At 42.9% G+C, this 20,616-nt stretch overlaps 1 protein-coding gene across 1 annotated transcript; it reads left to right on the forward strand.

The window, feature by feature from the left end:
- The first annotated feature begins 569 nt into the window (after positions 1-569).
- On the forward strand, positions 570-17,244 carry crispld2 (cysteine-rich secretory protein LCCL domain containing 2). The gene is made up of 15 exons (XM_072660653.1): positions 570-709; positions 3,582-3,935; positions 6,795-6,913; positions 8,248-8,380; positions 10,486-10,601; positions 10,993-11,093; positions 11,233-11,397; positions 11,512-11,572; positions 11,657-11,723; positions 11,817-11,947; positions 12,072-12,115; positions 12,219-12,291; positions 12,433-12,508; positions 14,007-14,137; positions 15,336-17,244. Exons 2-15 carry the CDS (start codon positions 3,687-3,689, stop codon positions 15,385-15,387), a joined length of 1,518 nt encoding a protein of 505 aa, XP_072516754.1. The 5' UTR covers positions 570-709; positions 3,582-3,686; the 3' UTR covers positions 15,388-17,244.
- Positions 17,245-20,616: the final 3,372 nt, after the last annotated feature.

A 20,616-nucleotide genomic window follows, 5' to 3' on the forward strand; every position in this document is an offset into this window, starting at 1 on the left:
TGCAGGGTTAAGCCTTGTCCTATTCCTCGACTACAGTATTTTAAATGGATCATTTCCATTAAGAAAACATAATCCAGGACTAGCCTTAATCACTGTCTGGGAAACCAACCCATATTAAAATTGAATTAATCCCCTTATTTAATCTAATAATGCTGTTTCACTCATCTTCAGCCATCCGTGCGTACTACTGTAGTGTAAACTGTAACACTATTCGATTTGAATAGGAATCGTGTGGGATTTCCTGTATTACTGAAACAGTATTACTGAACTACATCCGTTTTATAACCGTCATCAATCTCTTATTGACACGAAAATAACTGATGTCATCTTCGCAAAAGTTCACATCTGCTGTCGTAAACTGAAAAAATATCGTCCTTCTGTGGAAAGATTTGATTTACATTCTTTGCGTCTTCGTCTCGACGTGTTTCGTCAGAGCTCTCTCTCTCTCTCTCTCTCTCTCTCTCTCTCTCTCCCCCCCCCCCCTCTACTCCCACTCCTTCCCCTCAGCGGGGTCTCCTTCTTTATAAAAGGAGCTGAACGCTCTACTCACTCACTCAGAATCAGAAAGTCCTACAGCTGCTGCCAACAAGCCCAACTCCTCAGACTCGTTTAACTAAAAAGGGAAAGATCTGCCAAGAGAGACTGCTGAGACTGCTGAGCTCCGACCTGCAAGACCCTGTTGGAGTTACTGGGGGAAAGAGCACACTTGGTAAATTCACCTCTTTTATTTATTTTGCTGTTTGCATGCTGTAGACCTTATTCACACTGGGCAATTTAACTGGGCAGATTTTACTTTTGTATTTATTTCTGTTGCTCGGCACTCTTCATGTGTCTGTTGCAGTTCTTCATGTATCTCTGAATTAATGTGTGTTCATGTCCGGCATGTTTATCTGCTGTTTCAACGGACCAGCACTGACCGTATGAATGGTAAGGCCAGGCAATGCCAGTGTGATAGGTGAGCACCGAGTAGACTGAGCATGGGGGTTCATCGTGGACAGTGTAGCTGTCTTTACAGCCAGGTTTACTCTGGGAGAGTCAGAGAGAAGGGGGGGTGGGGGGGGGGTGCAATCATTCACAGGCTGTGTGGTTCAGCATGTAATGATACTCTCAGGTATGTAAGTGTCAGCACTCGCACCATGCTGCCAGAGCACAGGCCGGAACAATTACCACAGCAAGGCCATTTTATATGGTTCTTATAATATCCTGTCTGTAAGCAGTAGGGTGGAAGAGCTGATGCTGACATCAGCTATACTCCTACCTGCAGGTTCCTAAATGGTTCTTGCCTTGGAAGTTTGGGTCTAAGATCATCTAGAACATTTACATTGCACATTATGTGGAGGATCTATAGACTTTAACAAGGAACTTCTACATTATGTGGAGGTTCTATAGACTTTAACAAGGAACTTCTACTTTATGTGGAGGTTCTATAGACTTTAACAAGGAACTTCTACTTTATGTGGAGGTTCTATAGACTTTAACAAGGAACTTCTACATTATGTGGAGGTTCTATAGACTTTAACAAGGAACTTCTACTTTATGTGGAGGTTCTATAGACTTTAACAAGGAACTTCTACATTATGTGGAGGATCTATAGACTTTAACAAGGAACTTCTACATTATGTGGAGGATCTATAGACTTTAACAAGGAACTTCTACATTATGTGGAGGTTCTATAGACTTTAACAAGGAACTTCTACATTATGTGGAGGATCTATAGACTTTAACAAGAAACTTCTACATTATGTGGAGGTTCTATAGACTTTAACAAGGAACTTCTACATTATGTGGAGGTTCTATAGACTTTAACAAGGAACTTCTACATTATGTGGAGGTTCTATAGACTTTAACAAGGAACCAGTGCATTATCTATAAAGAATCTATAGACTTTAAAAACAAACATTATGCGGGAAAAACAGCATTATGGGGAACCACAAGGTTCTTATATGAACCTTAGAGAACCCTTTCTGGAAGTGAGTTGTCCAATGGAGAGGCCAGGACATGTGGTCAGGCTTTGCTAGGGTGTGTGTAGACAGATAACCTAGCCGACCTTTTGCTGCCTGGAAATTCAGTGGAGGGGAGAAATCAGTGGTGAGATGCACATTTATGAGAGTGGAGAAGAAGAAAAGAGAGAGAGAGAGCGATGGAGGGAAGGGGTGTGGTGGCTGGGCCTCACAGAGGACTGTTGCTGGAGCAGTGACAGTGTGTTGACACAGCCTGGGTGTCAGACCTCAAGCCTGTGGACAGAGGGGGGAGAGTGAGGGAGAAAGTGAGCTGGAGGAAGCAGTGCGGCTCCATCGTGTCTCTCTTTCTCTCCTCTCCTCCGAGCGCTGGTGTGCATGCTGACTTAGGAGGAGTTGCTGTTTGACTTCTTAGAGCCAGCAGGCGGTGGCTGTCGCTGGCACATTGGCAGGAGCCCTGGTAGCTGGCAGTGCCCATCAGGAGAGTGTCACTTGTGCTCCAAATTCTCCCCTGAAAAAAATGTCTCCTTCATCTCCCTCTCTTTTTCCTTCTGGCTTTTTTTTCTCTCTCTCTCTCTCTCTCTCTCTCTCTCTCTCTCTCTCTCTCTTTCACTCTCTCACTCTCTCTCTCTATTTCTTTCTTTCTGCATTCTACATACTACATTCTGCATACACATTAGCTATATCATGCCCTTGCTCTTTCTTTCTCTCCATCTCTATTCGTCTTGATTTGACTACACTCCAGGGTTGTCCCATTTTCTCAGTTGTAAGTTCTGTCCGGCCCCACTAATGAGGACGGTCCAGCCTGTGAGCCGTTCGTCTGTTAGAACTTGCCGCTTTAACCCTCACCCAGCAGTTCATTGTTAGAATAGAAAGTTAATGAGATGAATCAGATGCCCAGAGGGCTCGACGTTTCTGCCGCTATGTCAGCAAAGGCGCACTAATCAAGAGAGCTTGGTTAAGCAGCCTGTTGCGTAATCAATATTTGCAACAGGATCACAATGGCTTATTGTTGTGAGGGGCTCTGCCATAATAACTGTAGTATTATCAGTGAGATGAAAGGGGCTTTGGTCCGATTTGAGTGAGTAAGCTGGAAGAAATCAGATGGGATTTAGCGCCAGCAGTGTGATGGACAGGGGTCCGGCTGGCACACAGAGGCGCACTCTCGTTTGATGTGGACTAATGCGGGTGATTTAATTGCCTCAGCAGTGGGTGTTGCAGCAGAGGGGAAATCCTTTGTTGTGAAAGGTAAATGTCATCACGCCAAGCCCATGTAATTCTCTTTAGATTGATGGATGGCATGCGGTGGCTTTTTATGAACAGAGCGTCTGTGTGGAGGGCCAAAAAATGTCTGAGTGAGGCAAATAGGCAACAAATTCCTGATCACAACTGTTGTTTATTGATTTAAGGGTAATATTATTGTTACGTAATATTAGGCTAATATTGGTATTGTATAATATTGCTGGTTGCATGTTCACACGTCATTGCAACAAGAGTGAAGTGTGCAGTGCTTTCTGCAAATTTTTCTTAGGGACTTAGTGAGTTTTTTTTTTTAAATACATTTTGAAGGTAAGTGTTGCATTAATGACCTTGACCCTCACTGAATCCATACTCTCTTCTCAGGCGTGCATCCAGCCCAGCTGTCTGCTGCAGCTCTCGCACACAACAGCCCACCCCAGTCAGCCCTTTAGCCACAGACCACCTCCAGTCTCTCGTCTAGTTGCTGCCATGTCCAGACCGCTTCCCGTGATCTTACTGCTGCTGTCCACCCAGCTGGCCTCCTCCCTCTTCCTGCCTGATTCTACGGAGCTGAGGCGGCTTCTGAGCCGCTATGAGAATGAACTGGAGCCCAACAGCACGGCCTCGGGCTCACGTGTCCGCAGGGCCATCCAGTGGTCAGATCGTGAAGAAATCCTCGCACTTCACAACAAACTGAGAGGAGGTGTCTACCCCACCGCCTCAAACATGGAGTACATGGTAAGTGTATAGGGAGATCAGATGGCTTGTTAGATATAGACTTTTTGTCCATTGTCCAAAAGGAATATCCCTCAGGATGTCTCCTGAATCAAATTCCCCACAGGCAGTACATACTCCTGCATGATCTATGAATCATGCCTACTATGAATGATCTGATAATTATAGTCATAATATTGCAATACTTCAATATATCGATATTTTGTTCCACCCCTAGGTATTAATAACTTACTTTGCTTGTTGACTACATTTAGCATAAGGGGGAAATTGTGTCAGGATATTTGGCAGAAATCAATGTGAGGGAGGCTCCAGGGAGCACATCTGCACATGAAAAGGTGAATACAGCATGAGGTGGAATATGTTCAGCAGTGCTACTAGAGAGGCTTTAATGCCAGCCACTCATGCAGACTACTCTAAACAGCAGTGCTGAATTATAAACAGAGCTAGCCCAGTTTGTATTCTGCGTCATGCGGCTGATGCAGTCACCTCTTCACCGAAGCTAAAGATCTCTCAGGAGAGTCTGTGCTTGAGTTTGACCCAAACGTGAGGAGCAGTGTTGATTTTAGGAGTGTGATCTTGGTTGGAAAAGATGAACTCATGAGAGGAGGCTGCCAGAGTGGCGTTGTGTGGCCTGCGTTACTGTGGACATAATTACACAGTCTGAGCTACATGCTGAAATAGAAAGAGAAGGAGAAATAGAGAGGCCCAGCCAGTACTGACAGCTCTGTGGGCACAATGCATTTACAATCAAGATGATCTGTGATACTATTTGTTTGGTCACACACTGATTGTTTTATTTGATAGGAAACACTTGATTATTTGAAGCAATCAATCCTTAAAAAGTAAAAAGTAAAAAAGCCCATTCCAGATGTCATAGTTCTTCCTCTGTGACACAATGCAGCCAGCAATGGCAAAGTGTTGGCTTGTACATGCTTCTTCTTAGATACATGAAGCACTAGCTGCCACTAATTGAGCATCACAGTAACTGCCAACTTGGATCTAGAAGCCAATTTTAGCAGTTTGGAGTATTTATGTATTTTCTGTATTAATAGCTCAGTTTAGTTGTTTCAGAAGGTCACGATACATAAGAGCATACTTTGTAGTTCCATAATTACAGACTGTAGTCTGTCTGTTTCTCTGCATACTTTATTAGCCTCCTTTCACACTGTTCTTCAGTCGTTCGGACCCAACAGGACCACTACAGAGCAGGTATTATTTGGGTGGTGGGTCATTCTCGGCACTGCAGTGACACTGACGTTATGGTGGCGCGTTAGTGTGTGTTGTGCTGTACAAGTGGATCTCACTGTCCACGCTATTCGACACTCTTCCTAGTTGGTCCAACTTGTAGATGAAGTAAAGTCAGAGACCAAAGCTCATCTGTAGCGGCATAGTTTTGTGTTGGTCAACCTCTAGTCCTTCATCAGTGGTCACAGGACGCTGCCCACAGGACACTGTTGGCTGGACATTTCTGGTTGGTGAACTATTCTTACTCCAGCAGTGACACTGAGGTGGTCTGTAATGATAGAACTATAGTGCTCTATAAATGCTCCTGTATGTTATGCTGAGCTGATATAATGTGATGAGTTCATTTCAAATCTGCGGTGCTTATACTATTCTAATGTGAATGTGTACTATGTAGTATATAGTTTATATAGAGATTTACAGAGTGAAGCTTTGTGGCTAATGTAATAGAAGTCTGTCACCCAAAACGATTGCGTGATTTGGAGGAAAGTATGTCTTGGCCGATGGACTATGTTTGGGCTAAAGGGATTAACCTTGATTTTTGCTGAACCAGTCCTTTAAAATCTCACACTGTGGTTTTGCTTACATTACTGCATGCAAACATTTATATCCTCGAAGCCAGCGGAGAAGCCCTGGGAGCACAGAGTAACTCCTTCATAACATACAAGTCTTCTGGTTTCACTGTTTGTACACAATGATGGAATAAACAGAACCGTTCAGAGATTTCAAAACATGTTTCACTGTTGGGCTTTGCATTCAGAACTCAACACTGCAACACTGTTCTATTTAAAGCACACAGTGTACATTTCAAAGACTGGAGAGGATATAGGTAATCAGTCACGTGTGCTGTTGTTCAAAAACAGAGAAAGGTAAATGGAGCTCATTTAGAATAAGAAGAAATTCAGAGTTTGCCAGCCGAGCTGGACACAGAAAACATGGAGAGTAGCTAAAAGAGCACAGTGTTACATGTGGTGCAGTGTTTGGTAGTGAGGGGGGGATGCGCAGAAGGGAGATTTTTAGTAAATGTGGTCTACTTGGTCCAGCAGGTTGGGAGAAGTCCCCCGCAGGCCCAACTCCATGCCAGGTGTCAGTGAATAAGGCAGCGGTTTCAGTACACTGCACACAGGCTGGAGCTGGCCAACACCTTAACACTGGACACTGCACAGACAGGGGTTATAGAGTGTGTGTGTTTAGCACCATGTTGGAAATTTACTGAGCGTACTGAAGAGGTAGAGGGCACACGTTGGCGGTGGGAGTGTATGAATATATGTTTATGAATGAAAGAGGTGGAAAACCCCCTCCCTTCCTCTTCAAGGGGAAGGAAGAAGGCAGAGAAATGTGTTTAATGCATCCTTGATTGCTGAGGATTTTCAATGGAGAAGAGCCAGGCTCTTATGTCTGTACTGGTGTCTTTATCCTAGTGGGCCTCTGTCCCATCCCAGTTATGATGACAGTGCCTAATTCCAATAAAAAGCAGGAGGGGTAGAGCAATATGGGAATTGTGGGCAGATGCCAATTTCTGATATTTTATAGATATTTTTTTATAGATAAACATCTATAAAATTAAGAAAATTATACAATTATTGTGGATCCCTAACTGTTAGAGATAATTGTGTTCAGGTATGGGACGATGAACTGGAGCGTTCCGCTACACACTGGGCAGAACAGTGCCAGTGGGAGCATGGGCCGCAGGACCTGCTAATGTCCATTGGCCAGAACCTGGCAGTGCACTGGGGCAGGTATGAAAACACATACACACAATTTTTGGTGTTACCATGTTTGTGAGTACTTTCCATTAATTGAAAAAAAAAAACAAAAACAAAAGGAATGACCATGAACAAAACATGTCCATGTGGGGGTTGTATGGGTAGCTCAACAGGAACCTGGAAAGTTTTGTCATTGGGTTCCTTGTTGGCCCCACATATGGATTCCCACCAGGGTCCGTGATGGGACCAGGAGGAGTTAAACATGGGGGCTATCTGGGTTGTCAACTGCATATGGGGCCTAGACAGGGCCTGTCTGAGATTAAGGTAGGCTGTAGCGATTAGGCCTATTTAGGAAGCCCAACTGAGTTCTAATAACAACAGATGTACAAACCCACTCAGAGCCCATGTCCACCTTGAACCCAACTAGCCCAAGTTCCACCCATGTGAGCCCCCCCATAAGCATGTTGGCTGGGATGTTTTCCTGTCATTATAAGGACATTTAGTCCTCACGATGGGCTAAATACAAATCCATGCACATACACACTCACACTAGAATGAGAAATAATTAAGAGCAGAAGGAGAACTGCAGTTCTGTTTTTCTAAAGTATATCTTAATTCCAAGGATCAGCACATAACACTGAAGACACATTTCCTGTAATATTAGTGTTCAAGGTATAAAGCACAAAGGCCTTGAGTTTCTCTCTGTTTACACTGGCTTACACCAGACTTAACTTACAAGCTAACATCTGTTCTCTAAGTAAGAACAGCAGTGAGAGATTCAGTGGTGTTTTCACACACAATCTACATTATGAGACTTCTCCTGTGTGTGTGAGGCAGGGCGTCACCTTCTTCACATGGATCACTAGAAGCCATTTTTCTCTGTCTCTCCCTCATTCTCGCTTCTTTCTCAGCCATTCTCTCCCAGCATGGAGCAGGTGCCCTTCCAGGACTGCTTCCATGCCCATAACCGTTCTCTCTCTTCTGAAGTCAGCAGAGAGTCTTAAGACTTCTCAGTGCCGTATAAAGCAATGTTTACAGAGAGCAGGCATTGGTCAGGGGGATGAGGGGTATTTACACTGGAGAAATAATCTGGACTGAGAACAGATAGTACGTCTGTGTGTTGCGTCAGTAGGCTGCTCTCAATTGAGCGCTGACTAGGGCTGCACAACATGAACAAAATTCTAGTATTGTAATTATGGTGCAAATATTGTTATATCTGCTAGCAAAAGATTAAATTCTGTCCTAATGCTCAACTGAATCTAAAATTCAGACCCATTCAGACTGTCAGAAGTCCCTCATAGCCATGGCACTGCATGCAGAGCCACAGTGCTCTCCGACTTTGACTGATCCTGTGTTCACTCTGATAGGTACCGTTCCCCTGCCTACCACGTCCAGGCCTGGTATGATGAGGTGAAGGACTACACCTACCCTTACCCTCACGAGTGTAACCCTTGGTGCCCTGAACGCTGCTCTGGACCCATGTGCACCCACTACACCCAGGTGAGAGAGATAAAGGCACATTGCAAATCTTATTTCACTTAACTTTGTTGCTTTTGTCTGACTTAATGGTTCATGTTGAGTGAACAGGACCTGATCCACAAGCCCACTTTGACGTAAAAATGCCTCTAAAGGCCTCTAATGTCATATTTAGGCAAATAAATCAGAACATTCAGCCCTGTAATTTGAGCATAGCCTTAGTCGGTGTAGGGCACCTCCCCACGGCTGTCTTAACAAGTTGCATGTGTGACCTGTGCACGTGTGGAAGCAGGTATTCCAAGCCTTTCTGAAAACATGTGAATGGCAGCCATGAACACTGGCGTTCATAAGCGAGAGCAAAGAAGGATGGCAAGAAAATATGTCTGGCTCTGTCAATGGAAGGTGTCACACTTCATTATATCTCTTTATAGGCGAATGAGGGAAGCAGTGTGTCACCATACGAAGATTTCATCTTTAACCCCTTGAAGTCTTGAATTTTGAGAACAAGTGACTTTAGAAGCAAACAGACACAGAGAAAGAAATAGAGGCAAAAAAAAGAGAGAGAGAAAGAGTGAACACTGGCACAGGGTTTTCTTAGACTTTACTTAGCAGCTGGGATGGGTTTGTAAAAACACATACCCTCCAAAAGCAGGTCACAAGCATCTGGAAGCGGTTCTCAGACTGCTGGATTATTTTCTTATTTGACCTGGATTCCTTTGAAGATGCAAAGGAAGAGAGGGAGCTGTGCCAAGTCACCGTATACTGATTCCCCTGCTCTTCTACCCTCTTCCCAGACACTCTCTGATGCTTCTGGCAGAGGCAGCAGGTTTACAGGGGGCTACAGTTCTGCCCTGTTATCTTCTCAGTGTCAGTTCTTTCCACAAGGATCAAACTGCCTCTTAACCTCAGTGTAGGGATGCATGGAGAGAGAGAGAGAGAGAGAGAGAGAGGGAAAGGCACTTGGGCCAGCGGCTTTGCTGAATCACTGTCCCATGGCACACATTGCTGTGGCCTCGTCCTGGCCCCAACACAGGAAGTGCGTTCCTCAAAGAGAGGGAGAGAGGGAGCTCTGCTTTTTGAGGCTCTGCTCTGAGAGACTGCATGCAAACCTGCTGTGCAGTTTAACTGCATGTAAGACAGGAAGCCCTGAGTAAGCACTTCCCATTCATTTGCAAGTCAGACCATAATGTCCCGTGCATCAGTGCACTTGGTGAACCCTGTAGTGCATGTTCTCACCAGAAAAGGCCCCAGACATGCCCCTAAGTCAGTGGCCTTCTCGCCAGCATTCCTCTATTTGTATGGAAAGTGAGGACGATCGTACAAGTTCACAGGAAACTGACGCCGGTCACACTTGGGCTGCAGCTTCTTCCGTTCTGAATGAAAGGGGCAGTCTCTCCTCTAAGCCTCCGTGGGCCCATCAATCTGGCCATGTTGGTCCAGCCAGGGGAGTAGCAGCTTCCTGTTGGGGTTGGAGGATGGAAGAGAGGAATGAGACATACAGATGAAAATTCAAAGAGGTCAATGAGCATGTCTGCTTGCTCAGTGTGTACTTTTAGTTCTGGACCGCATGGCTCATGGTAAAGGGTAGGGGAAAGTAAGAGGGAGGTACTTGCCTTAATCATATTATTTTCAAATGAAAAAGAAACTTTACCAATTTCAGTACATTTAATTAGATTTATTAAATTAAATGCCTAAAGACTGTTGGTACAGTTGAAATTATTGTTATAAAAACATGATAAGATACCATCGGTCAGCAAAAAAATGTGTTAAAAATAAATGTACCATTTTTTGTTGGTATAGCAACGTGGGTGATGCCGCCACCATTAATGTGGTAGCCTTGGGTTCTAGTGCCCTGTTCTGGGCAAGCACATCACTGCATACCAATAAGAATACATGGGCAAGACTTCTAACTCCACATGCGCCTGCCTCTGTAATGTGATTGAATTGCAAGCTGCTCTAAAAAGTTAATCTCCCACTATCATAATTCACAAAATTACTTAAAATAGCAAAACTACATACTCAGGGGTCCAAAGCATCTGCTGCAAGAAATGGTCCTTTGTTTTATAATGCTATATAATTATAAGTATATAAAGACCATAGTAGTGATCAATGTTCTTCCTCTTTTGTAGTTGGTATGGGCCACAACCAGTCGTGTAGGCTGCGCTGTATACACATGTCCACGCATGAACGTGTGGGGAGAGATCTGGGAGAATGCAGTCTACCTCGTGTGCAACTACTCACCAAAGTAAGACCTGTACACTGTCTTGCTTCCCTGACTTTTCATTAATTCACTCATTATCCTATGGTATTTAATCCTGGCCCATTTGGAACTGCATGATTTAATGGTGGGGGATCTGTGCTTCCAACAATTTTGGACAGTAGGAAAGTTATCTGTTCCATCTGCTGGAAAATCTTTGATTGGACTTAGGAAAGAACAACATGCAAGCTGGTCATGTCCACTTTCCTAATGATTTAATTGCTGGCAGGAATTGAGGTGGAATCTTCCAGAGAGCTTGGAGGGTTTGTGATAATGTGCAAAGAACATTACAGCAGTTGGCGAATTGAGTGCTTAATTAAGCATGCAGGTTGTGTAATTACTCTTAAACTGCTGCTGACCCCTTTGGGATTTCCACCAGGGGAAACTGGATCGGAGAAGCTCCTTACCAGCATGGACGCTCATGTTCACAGTGCCCCCCAAGCTATGGAGGAGGATGCAGAGACAACCTCTGCTACAAGGGTAATGCATTCATCTGCAAGATGACTGTTAGCCATAAACCCTAATGACATAGTCTTTAACAATATGTCAATAAAAAATTTTCATATGACAGTGATGATATATAAATAAAGCTCATTACATGGTTCCATATGTCTTTTAGGAGACCCTCAGCGTCCTGAGACTCCAGACATGAATGAAGTGGAGAAGCCCCAAGTGCCAGTACAACCTAGGACTACTCCATCTAAACCTGCAGCCAAGCCTAAACCACAGCCTGCTGCACCCAAGAAGCCCTCATCACCCAAGGTCCCTCGCACCAATTTCCTGGGTAAGTGTTTTTAATTTACATATGTGGAAAACCGATGTTGGAACCAGCCATCATAGATGAACATGAACATGGTACACCATGGTTCCGTATTATTAGCTTTATTTTCCCCTACAGCTCAGAAGATCAAGTGTGAGACCAAAATGAGGGATAAGTGCAAAGGAGCAACCTGCAACAGGTCAGTAAAGGTTAACGTTAAGCTTTCATGAGTTACAATAACAAACTGCATAGATTTTGTACTTAAAGTCTGTTGTTCATTCAGATACAACTGCCCAGCCAACTGTTTGTACAGCAAAGCGAAGGTGTTTGGAACGTTGTACTATGATGTGGTAAGTGACTTAGTCATTGCTTATATAAGCTAAATTACTACTTTCAGAGCAATTGTTTTTCAGTCTAAACCTACTTTTTTCTGATTCTTACAGCAATCCAGTATTTGTCGTGCTGCAATCCACTATGGTGTCATTGATAACAATGGTGGTCTGGTGGACGTCGCAAGAAAAGACAGCTTTCCCTTCTTTGTTAAAGCAACAAAGAATGGTGTCGAGTCTTTAAGGTATGCAGTGTTTTTCTAATTTGCCAGTTGCCCTTTATGGTCACAGAGTCACTCGCTAGTACAGCACTGTTTATGAGCCTGACCTGTATAAAGACTTAATAGCTGTCATAATTTTCCTTCACAGTAAATACAAACCTGGCAATGCATTTATGGTCACGAAAGCGGAAAGTAGGTATCTCTGATTTTCTTGTAAATTAACTGCATGTATATTTCTAATAATTTATGATTCTGAATGAGCAACATTAACAAGACTTTGTCTTTTTACCCACAGTAAAGACAGTGGACTGCTATTCCAATGTTGCTGAGATCTGTCCATATACAGACTCTTTCTCCTACTGCCCAAGGTAGAGTACTTGGACCAAATCTTATGCACTCCTGCGATAATACATATGATTATTCATTTCAGAATCATTTTTGGAAGTTAATATTTGGTAGCTTATTTGGTAAGTTTGTTAACATGTTTTTCTGTCTTTTGTCTTATTCAGAGTTTACTGCCCAGCTAACTGCAAAAATGAGCCTTCATACTGGGCTCCGGTGATTGGCAGCAACATTTATGCTGATGTAAGTAGCTACTACCCATTGCTGTCTATTGCTCCGGGGTGGGGGGAACGAGTCTATTCGCATGAACACTTTAGAGAGCTAAATTGCATGCAGTTTTTGTGGTAGGGGTTCATCGTTGTAGCTAGCAGAACTCTGTAACCTCCTCTAAGAGAGGAGTTGGGGCAGTTGGCATACACTCTCAGTTCCTCTCCCTGAGTCACCACTGGATTATGCTGTAATCCTCCTAAAAGTACTGTGTGGGCCTTTTTCTCACATTAGATTAAAAGCTTAAAAGTCCCACCTTAATCACATTGATTACTCCTGTGTCATTATCTTTTTTTGTCATCAGAAAGTTACTTGCTAAGCTATTAAAAATGTCTCTCAAAGTTTGAGCAATTCATTCGCTCAAAAATTTCCAGGACAGCATGTCCTCTTGCGTATTAGCCCCCCTCCCACCCACCGCAGAAAACATCTCGCCTCTGACATATTCATCTTCATCTTGAGAGTGAGAGTGCCAAAGCACTAAATGGCTTATGTTTGTGTGAGCCCATGACCCTGGAATAGAAGCTTACGTTTGATATGGGTGAACTTGGGTGAACTTGCAGACTTTTGGCTTGTCAATTGCATTCCAGTGTAAAAACCCTGTGTGCTTCCAACTGGCCACAGATCAGAGTTCTCCCTGGGGACTCAAACAAGAACTAATTAACTCCCGTAAACACTGGCCTGAACCTAGTACTTAATGAAGGTGACCATTATGAAAAAGTGCTGTCCTTAATGCCTCAACAGTGGGGTGATGGTACTGATATAGCATATGCGCTCAGATGTGGTGGATGTCACACTCTAATTACTTTAAACGTGGGTAGTGAGGAGGGGTTGGAGGTCTGAAGGGGGCCAGGCACTACTCCAGCAGCCCTGTGTTGCCTTTAAGTGAAGAGTGCAAGAGAGTTCTTGCCTGGTTGGAGCACAGAGGAACGAGATTTCCTTCAGGCCACAGATAAGGCTTGTGTGTGCGTCATGCTCTGGAGCCAGACTACCAGATTGAACCACTGAGCCCAAGCTGGTCCTGCCATAACCGCATCACAGTACTGCATGACCTGTGCAGTGATGTCATCTGTCTGGGTTCCCCTAGGCTGACATCTGACTCTAAAACAGTAGTTCCCAGGACAGGTTCTAGACTGACCCTGACCTAAACATTTAAGAGTTTTCCCTTGCTATAACCCACCTCTTCTGAAGAATGGTTAATTGTCTAGATCAGGTTTGTCATGACTGGGAAAGGGCAAAAACACCAGGGGCAGGATTTTAATGATCCTTTCACAAACATATAAGCTATGTTCTCTTGGAGTGTCTGAGGCAAATAGCATGTGTGTGTCCATGCAGTTGTGACTTATATAACCAATGGCATGAAGGTCAATGGAACATCATCCTGTGTAATTGAACTGGCGATAAATGTGGCATTAAAGGAGGTTGGAGGAGAGGGCAAGGTAACTAAAAGAAACCTCTTTTATGTCCCTGTGTACAGAAATCCAGTATCTGCCGGGCAGCTATCCACGCTGGAGTGATCAAAGCCGCTGGAGGCTATGTAGACGTCTTGGCTCTGGATAAGAGGAAGAGCTACGCTGGCAGTCTGAAGAATGGCATTCAGTCTGAGAGGTACTTGCTGCTTCTCTTTTCTTCTGTTCTGTTCTCCTCTAATTTCCTGAACCTACCTGATTGAAACATGTACATTATGTCCACCATGGGTAAAACTACTTGTACAAATGTACAAATATGTAAATTGCCGAACGTAAGTAAACTACATGATAAAACTGGATTTATGTCGTACCTTTAGCATGTTAAAGATTACTCACTTGAATTAGTTCAGAGCATTACTTTTTTCTGCCTCCTCCCCTCGTCCAGTAATACAGTCCAGTGGTCAATAGCCTCAGCCGGGCAGCTCTGAGGGCCAAGTGTGCTTGTGGCACGTTAGTGGTTTCAGACTAATGATGTGGTTTTCTCTGTGTGCATGGACCACACATGGACTCTTTGCTTACTCTAGTCCTGCACTTCAATGGCGTGTGCAAAGTGCTGTGTGGGCAAAATCAGCTCCAGCCCAGTGAAATCTAATGCTGCACCCCAACATCCTCTCCCAACTCAAACAGATCGATCTGCCGCTCAGCACGCAGAGTTTGGCTGGCCAGACAGCAGGCACAGCTTAGTAAAGTGAGCCAAGGGTGGCCTGGATAGCCTTTTCTCTCCTCAGCCCGTGTCAGGCTGTTGACATGATGCAATCCTTGGGAAACGAGGGGCAACCGCTCGTGTGAACTATGCCTTATTAACAAGAAAATAATCACACGCTCTCCAGTTACCAGCGGGTGGAAAGCTGTCGGAGGCTGACTCAGTGGTTCCCTGGCGTGGATAATTACAGCTGATCTGGAGCCAAAGGCCTCCATTCTATCCCACTGTTCTCCAGCATGGCACAGCCTGAAGGCCACACCAATAATGAATTAATAACAAAGCTATCAAGCCAAGTACAATAGTCAGCCATGGTTGTTGGAAAAAGGTCAATTACTCTGAACAGGACCGCAACACTAGTAACAATGAGCCAGTGTTAATTACAGTTTCCACATTCTTTCGCCCCTATGATTAATCTAAGACATAGAGAAGCTGAAAGCTCAGTGGTCTAGCATATAACATACTGAACAAAAGAAACTCTGGGCTAAAATTTCTTAGAGCAAACCTGAAGAAAATGATCATCATTTAGTGTATTTCCCCGAATACACTCTCATTTAATTGAATTATACATTTAGGTAATGACACTTAATCTGTTATTGGCACAGCCTGAAAGATCTGTTTCTCTTTCTTTCTCCAGTAAAACCCAGACAGAGGGCGGTTCTTTTCGTGTCTTCACTGTCCGAGAGTGAGCACACCAATCTAGAGCTTACCCTCCACTGCTTTAGGGACACACAGGGTCCCGATCTACTCTGGAAAGACAGAACACGTCAATCCATTCAGTACCATGGCCACCTCTTCTATCTTTTCTCTCAATCTGAGAGGGAGAGGACCCTCACATAACCACGGCACCGTCGTTCTCTGCCAACATCAACTCTTCATCTTACTCTCAGCTGGTTAATCCAGGGTTCGCATTTTCTTATTGCCACACACACAATATATAGAAATGGACTGTGGCAAGAAAGGATGATTCAACAGCAGTGCTGGTTTTGTACAATGGTGTTTCAATCAAATTAGTCCAACTTTTTTATGCTATATTTTTTCATTGTTAGGTACCAGAAATCTCATACACAGGAATGTATATCGGTTACACTGTATTTAATCATTTTGTACAGATCTTTGTTCTGTGATTATGTCCAAATCCTTTGTATTCCAGTTTAGCTTAATGCCATTTCTAAGCTTTTATGACCCTGCTGTGTTTATGTAGTGGAGGGCGGCAGGCAGCGGTGGTCCGTGTCTAGGCAAATGTATATTACACAGGCTCTGTTCTTGTGGGTAGAGAAGCCTTTAGAGAATAGACAGATGCTCCGTGTACAAACGAGAAACGGAAGAAGGCAGGTGCGGAAAGGCAAGCTTCCAATGAAAAGAGACCTTTCCTGTAGACGCGCCTGAACTTTCTTGTATCAATAATGTGCAGAAGTTTCAGAGAAGGTGCAAAAACAGTAAAACAGTGTTTGGTTCCAGATGTTGTCAGAGACACTGAATGCACGTAGAAGGTGGCATGGCCATTCCCATAGTCAAGACACTTGCAGAACTTATTATTTCCTTTTTCATCCTAGCTCTTTGCTGAACCACCCACACATTCAGTGGAATAAGATTGGATATTTATGTCCGTGCCCTACGATATGGGCCCATCTGAGACAACAGATTACCATTACAATATAAACTTTTCCCATACAAACTCTTCCCAAACAAAATGGCCATCATTATGTACAAGTAATGGTAACACGGCCCAGAGACACACATAGCTGCCAAGGACACATTTGTCAGTTTAGCTTAGCTTTCAGTTCCGCTCATTTGGGAATGATTTGGAAAAAAACTGTTCACTTAACCCAAAAGCATGTGGTGAAAGGGCCGCTGGCTATCTCAAGGCTTCATCCTTATATGATGTGTTTTTTTTACTGAGTTCACTCAAAACCAAGAATTTGGCTATGTAAATGTAAGCTTCTGTCTCTCCTTAAAGCTGTTCAACAGTGTAGTTTAACTATTACTTCTAGTTCTCCAGCTAGTTGCTTTGCGCTCTCCCTTTCTTTTATTTGTCTCTTTAATTCTCTCTCTCTCTCTCTCTTTCTCTCTCTCTCTCTCTCTCTCTCTCTCTCTCTCTCTCTCTGTCTCTCTATCCATGGGCTACCTCAGTCTTGCTGCAGCATTAGGAATAGGTATATAAAACGTTTAGGGAAATCATAACGTGTCTGTACAGCTTTTGAAATTATGTGTAAATATGTTTGATTTATTATTTCATTTTGAAATAGTTGTGGATATAAAGGAATGTTTTATGGAGATGTATTAATACTTTTTTATTATATAAGTTTTCTTTTATTAAAAGGTTTTACCGTCTGAAAAATAAAAGCTGCAAATGTACATTTCCTTTTAAATAAAACAAAACGTCTTTACAAAAGCTCCAGCAGTGCCTTAGAGATGATTTATGCAGTGGGGCCAAGGTTTGTGATGGCTGGTGTTAAACCCCAGTGATTTGACTTGGCATGAGGCACAGGCAGTGAAAGTTATTTTTGCACATAATTGAAAATAAAGTTTATGATATTAACGTGGTTGATTGTGATATTCTGTCTTGGTTTGGCTTGCTGATCGTTACAAGAAAATAACAATTATAGGCCATTATAGACCACCCAAACGAAGCTAGCCAGCTTTAGGCATTTGTCATAAGCCACAGAACTATATGGTCACACAGAACATTTAAAATATTACAATATGCATAAGCCAATATGAAAACCTTACTCTACAAAAACACCTTAATTACTTCATTACAACAAAATCTCATATTCATACAAATAACAGTACTGTGAAGGTGATTCTTTATTCACAAATAACTAAAATACAAATAAATAACTCCACATTATGATGTTTAATGTGTGTAAAGGCTTATAGATATTATATTAAGATATACTGAGCAGTTGACTAACTGGAGTTGAGATGCCTTGCCACAGAACACTAGCCCTGATTGAAGTCTGTTAAAATTTCTTATTCTAAAATAAGCATTCAGATTTCAGATGTAGATGTTTAGCCATTTTCAATTCCCACCCAGTAGCTGAAAAAGAAAAAGAAATCGGGATTAAAACTGTCCTGCAACCAGTCGCTAAGGGTGTCAAAGATATTCTGGCTTCACTTTTTTAAGCTTTGTTTTGCCATGTACTGGTATTGTCAGCACTAGCCGACATGAGGCATCATGCAAGCTTGTAACACAGATCCAGGGAACATTTTTGCTTTGTATGTTGCAGACAGTTTACAGGAAAGAAGGAGTTTCAGTAAGAGTTTAGAAGCAATTATATGAAGAAACATTTTAGCCTGGTCTAATCCATCAAGATGCCACAGTGCTGTAGAATACACTGACCCTGTTTACACCTGGTAACTTCATGCCTCTTGAGTATTAGGATTATATCTGGATAAGGCCAAGCCACATAAAATGCAAATGTAAACACACCCAGATGCAAATCCCATTGCTCAAACCACTTAAGGAGGTGGTCTGAGACACATTTGAGCCACAAGTTCTAGCAGTGTAAACACATCTGTCTCTCCAAGACGCTAATCGACAACCAAAATCCCTCCCAGTACAACCAAAACACCAGTACAGACATACAATTCTGTCTCACACAGCAGTTGGATTTTAGTCTGACTAACCAGAGATGCATTAGACTACCCAGTGTAAATGTATGTGGCCAAAATCTTATCAGGATACACTCCAGTGTACCAGGTGTAAATGGGGTCATTAATTTAGTATTTGAAGCATGTGGCTTTGGTTGGGGTGAAAATGCTCAGATGCAGTTTTACCATCCTTTTAAGTCTTGCTGGCAATTCCCTAGATGTATGTGAAATGGGTGTAAATATAACAGTCATGATTGTTACCTGTTGTGACCTGTTTTACAACTCTGTTTTACTTATAAGGGTTCTGCTTTTGAAGGAGGACAAAGCAGTGTTGGAACTTTACAGTATGTCACTACCATGTACTGCACTCTCATTATTCAACTATGCCAAGATGAATACAATTTTCCATTTGAGAACAGAACTGCATTATTTCCTGTGATTTTGAGCCTTTCTCTTTATATACATGCATTCTGTGAGATTTTGTCTTCCGATGTCTTTTTTCCCTTTTTTGAGGAATATTCTGAGACGTCTCATCTGCACAGTGGGGGTCATTGTGAAAGGCAGTCATCATGACACATTTTGAATGGAAAGAGTGGAGTAAGGTAAGGAGTTTGATGTACAATGAACCTGGGCTCAAAGAAAGACCTAATATTTTAGTCTGTTTAGTGGATTTAATAAAACCAGCAGAATGAACAGAATGGCAGTTTCCCTCTCTTAATGCTTACTGGAAAGGATGAATTCAATGTATAGCAAAATAATGTTCACAAGACTATGCTAATTGTTTTATGTGTACAGTTTGAGCTTAAAGAAAGCTTTAGTTCTTAAACTTTTGTGGGGAACAGGCACTGAGCAGACACTGATGATGCCAAGGTATCCAATACTGGAAACAAAAGTCGTTTAACCTGAAGGGACATGCAACTCAAACACTTGGGTTAGACCACAGATCTGTGTTTATCGAACTTATGGAAATGTTGTCTAGAGAGCTTTTGTAGTGGCCCTCATGAGTAGGAGCAGTGTGAGTGCTGAGAGCTTGTGTCTTGAGTTGTGTTTAAATCAACCTATAAATGGAGGCAAATGGCAGGTAATGACTCTCGTCTAGGAGAATAGGTATCTGTTGTATCGGTGCATTCCTGAACCACTTGTGCACCAACTCCTGAACTGAACTTCTGTGTCAATCATGAGTGCACCTTGAAGTAGCTGAAGTTGTAGTGTAGTAAGTTGTAGTAACTTGAAGTGTCTGTGTATGTTTCAACATTCAGGGCTGATTTTGTGGACAGGGAGTAAAGCTAGTCCTGCACTACACAGCATTTTGAATTAGGATTTTTCACTGAAAGTAAAATATAGTTCCTCACTTGATTTAATCTCTGTCTGGGAAACCGGCCGATAGCGAAGCTGTTGCTGACATGCACTCCTGACCTGCACTCCTGCTGAATATCCTTTTTTTCAGGTCCTTTACAAATCTGCAGCACTATTTTGTCAAACTGGATGCCTGGATGGTAGTTCCCTGGCATCATCAGACTAACAATAGAACCATAGGCTGTAACTGACCCTGTAGTATCCCTCTGTTAGGTCTTGGATGGTAATTGTAAAAAGCTGACAACAGCTATTTCACTCCTTATGTCCACCGTCCTAATTAAGCCTCCGTCTCTGTCATCTAATGATTGCTCATACCTCATAATCTTTGCGTCCCCAAGCTGGAAGTAATTTGCAGGGCAAAGTGTTTGGTAGTTATAGGAGCAAAGGGTGGGACAGGATGGAAGGAAGCACCTCTGGGCTTGCAGGGCACTCTGACTGTTATCACAGGCTTGTCTTCCGACTGGACTTTAATGAGCCAGCACTTCCGAAGTTCCTGCAGAGAGCATTCTCTGTGTGCCACTCGGTCTACAGTGGCAATACTGCTGTAACATTGTGCCAATCTTCACACATGATTATGTCCGATATACACAGTGAATCATTCAGCTCAATGATGTTTAAAGAGTTATTGGGCAATTGGTAGAAGGGTACTGGAAGAGGCAAAGCCTTTCTTAAATTACTCTGGCCTCACTGCTTTTAGAGAGTTCTGCTTGATTTTTGTACATGGCAGTTGGAGCGGTTGACTTACTGTTTCAACCCAAACCTCAGAGGGTCATACTGAGAAGGCCAGAACTGAGATCCAGATGCTTGCTAAAACAAACACAATTTAATTTTTCTTTTTGGACCATGCCTATGACTTCTGAATACCTTACACTTTGTTGATCATGGGATACTTTTTCAAGATGACTCACTAATTTACCTTAATTACAAATGTCTTCTCTGTTTATGATCCATTCTGTTATACACTG

Source organism: Salminus brasiliensis, chromosome 17, assembly GCF_030463535.1.
Source record: "Salminus brasiliensis chromosome 17, fSalBra1.hap2, whole genome shotgun sequence".
NCBI classification, from domain to species: domain Eukaryota; kingdom Metazoa; phylum Chordata; class Actinopteri; order Characiformes; family Bryconidae; genus Salminus; species Salminus brasiliensis.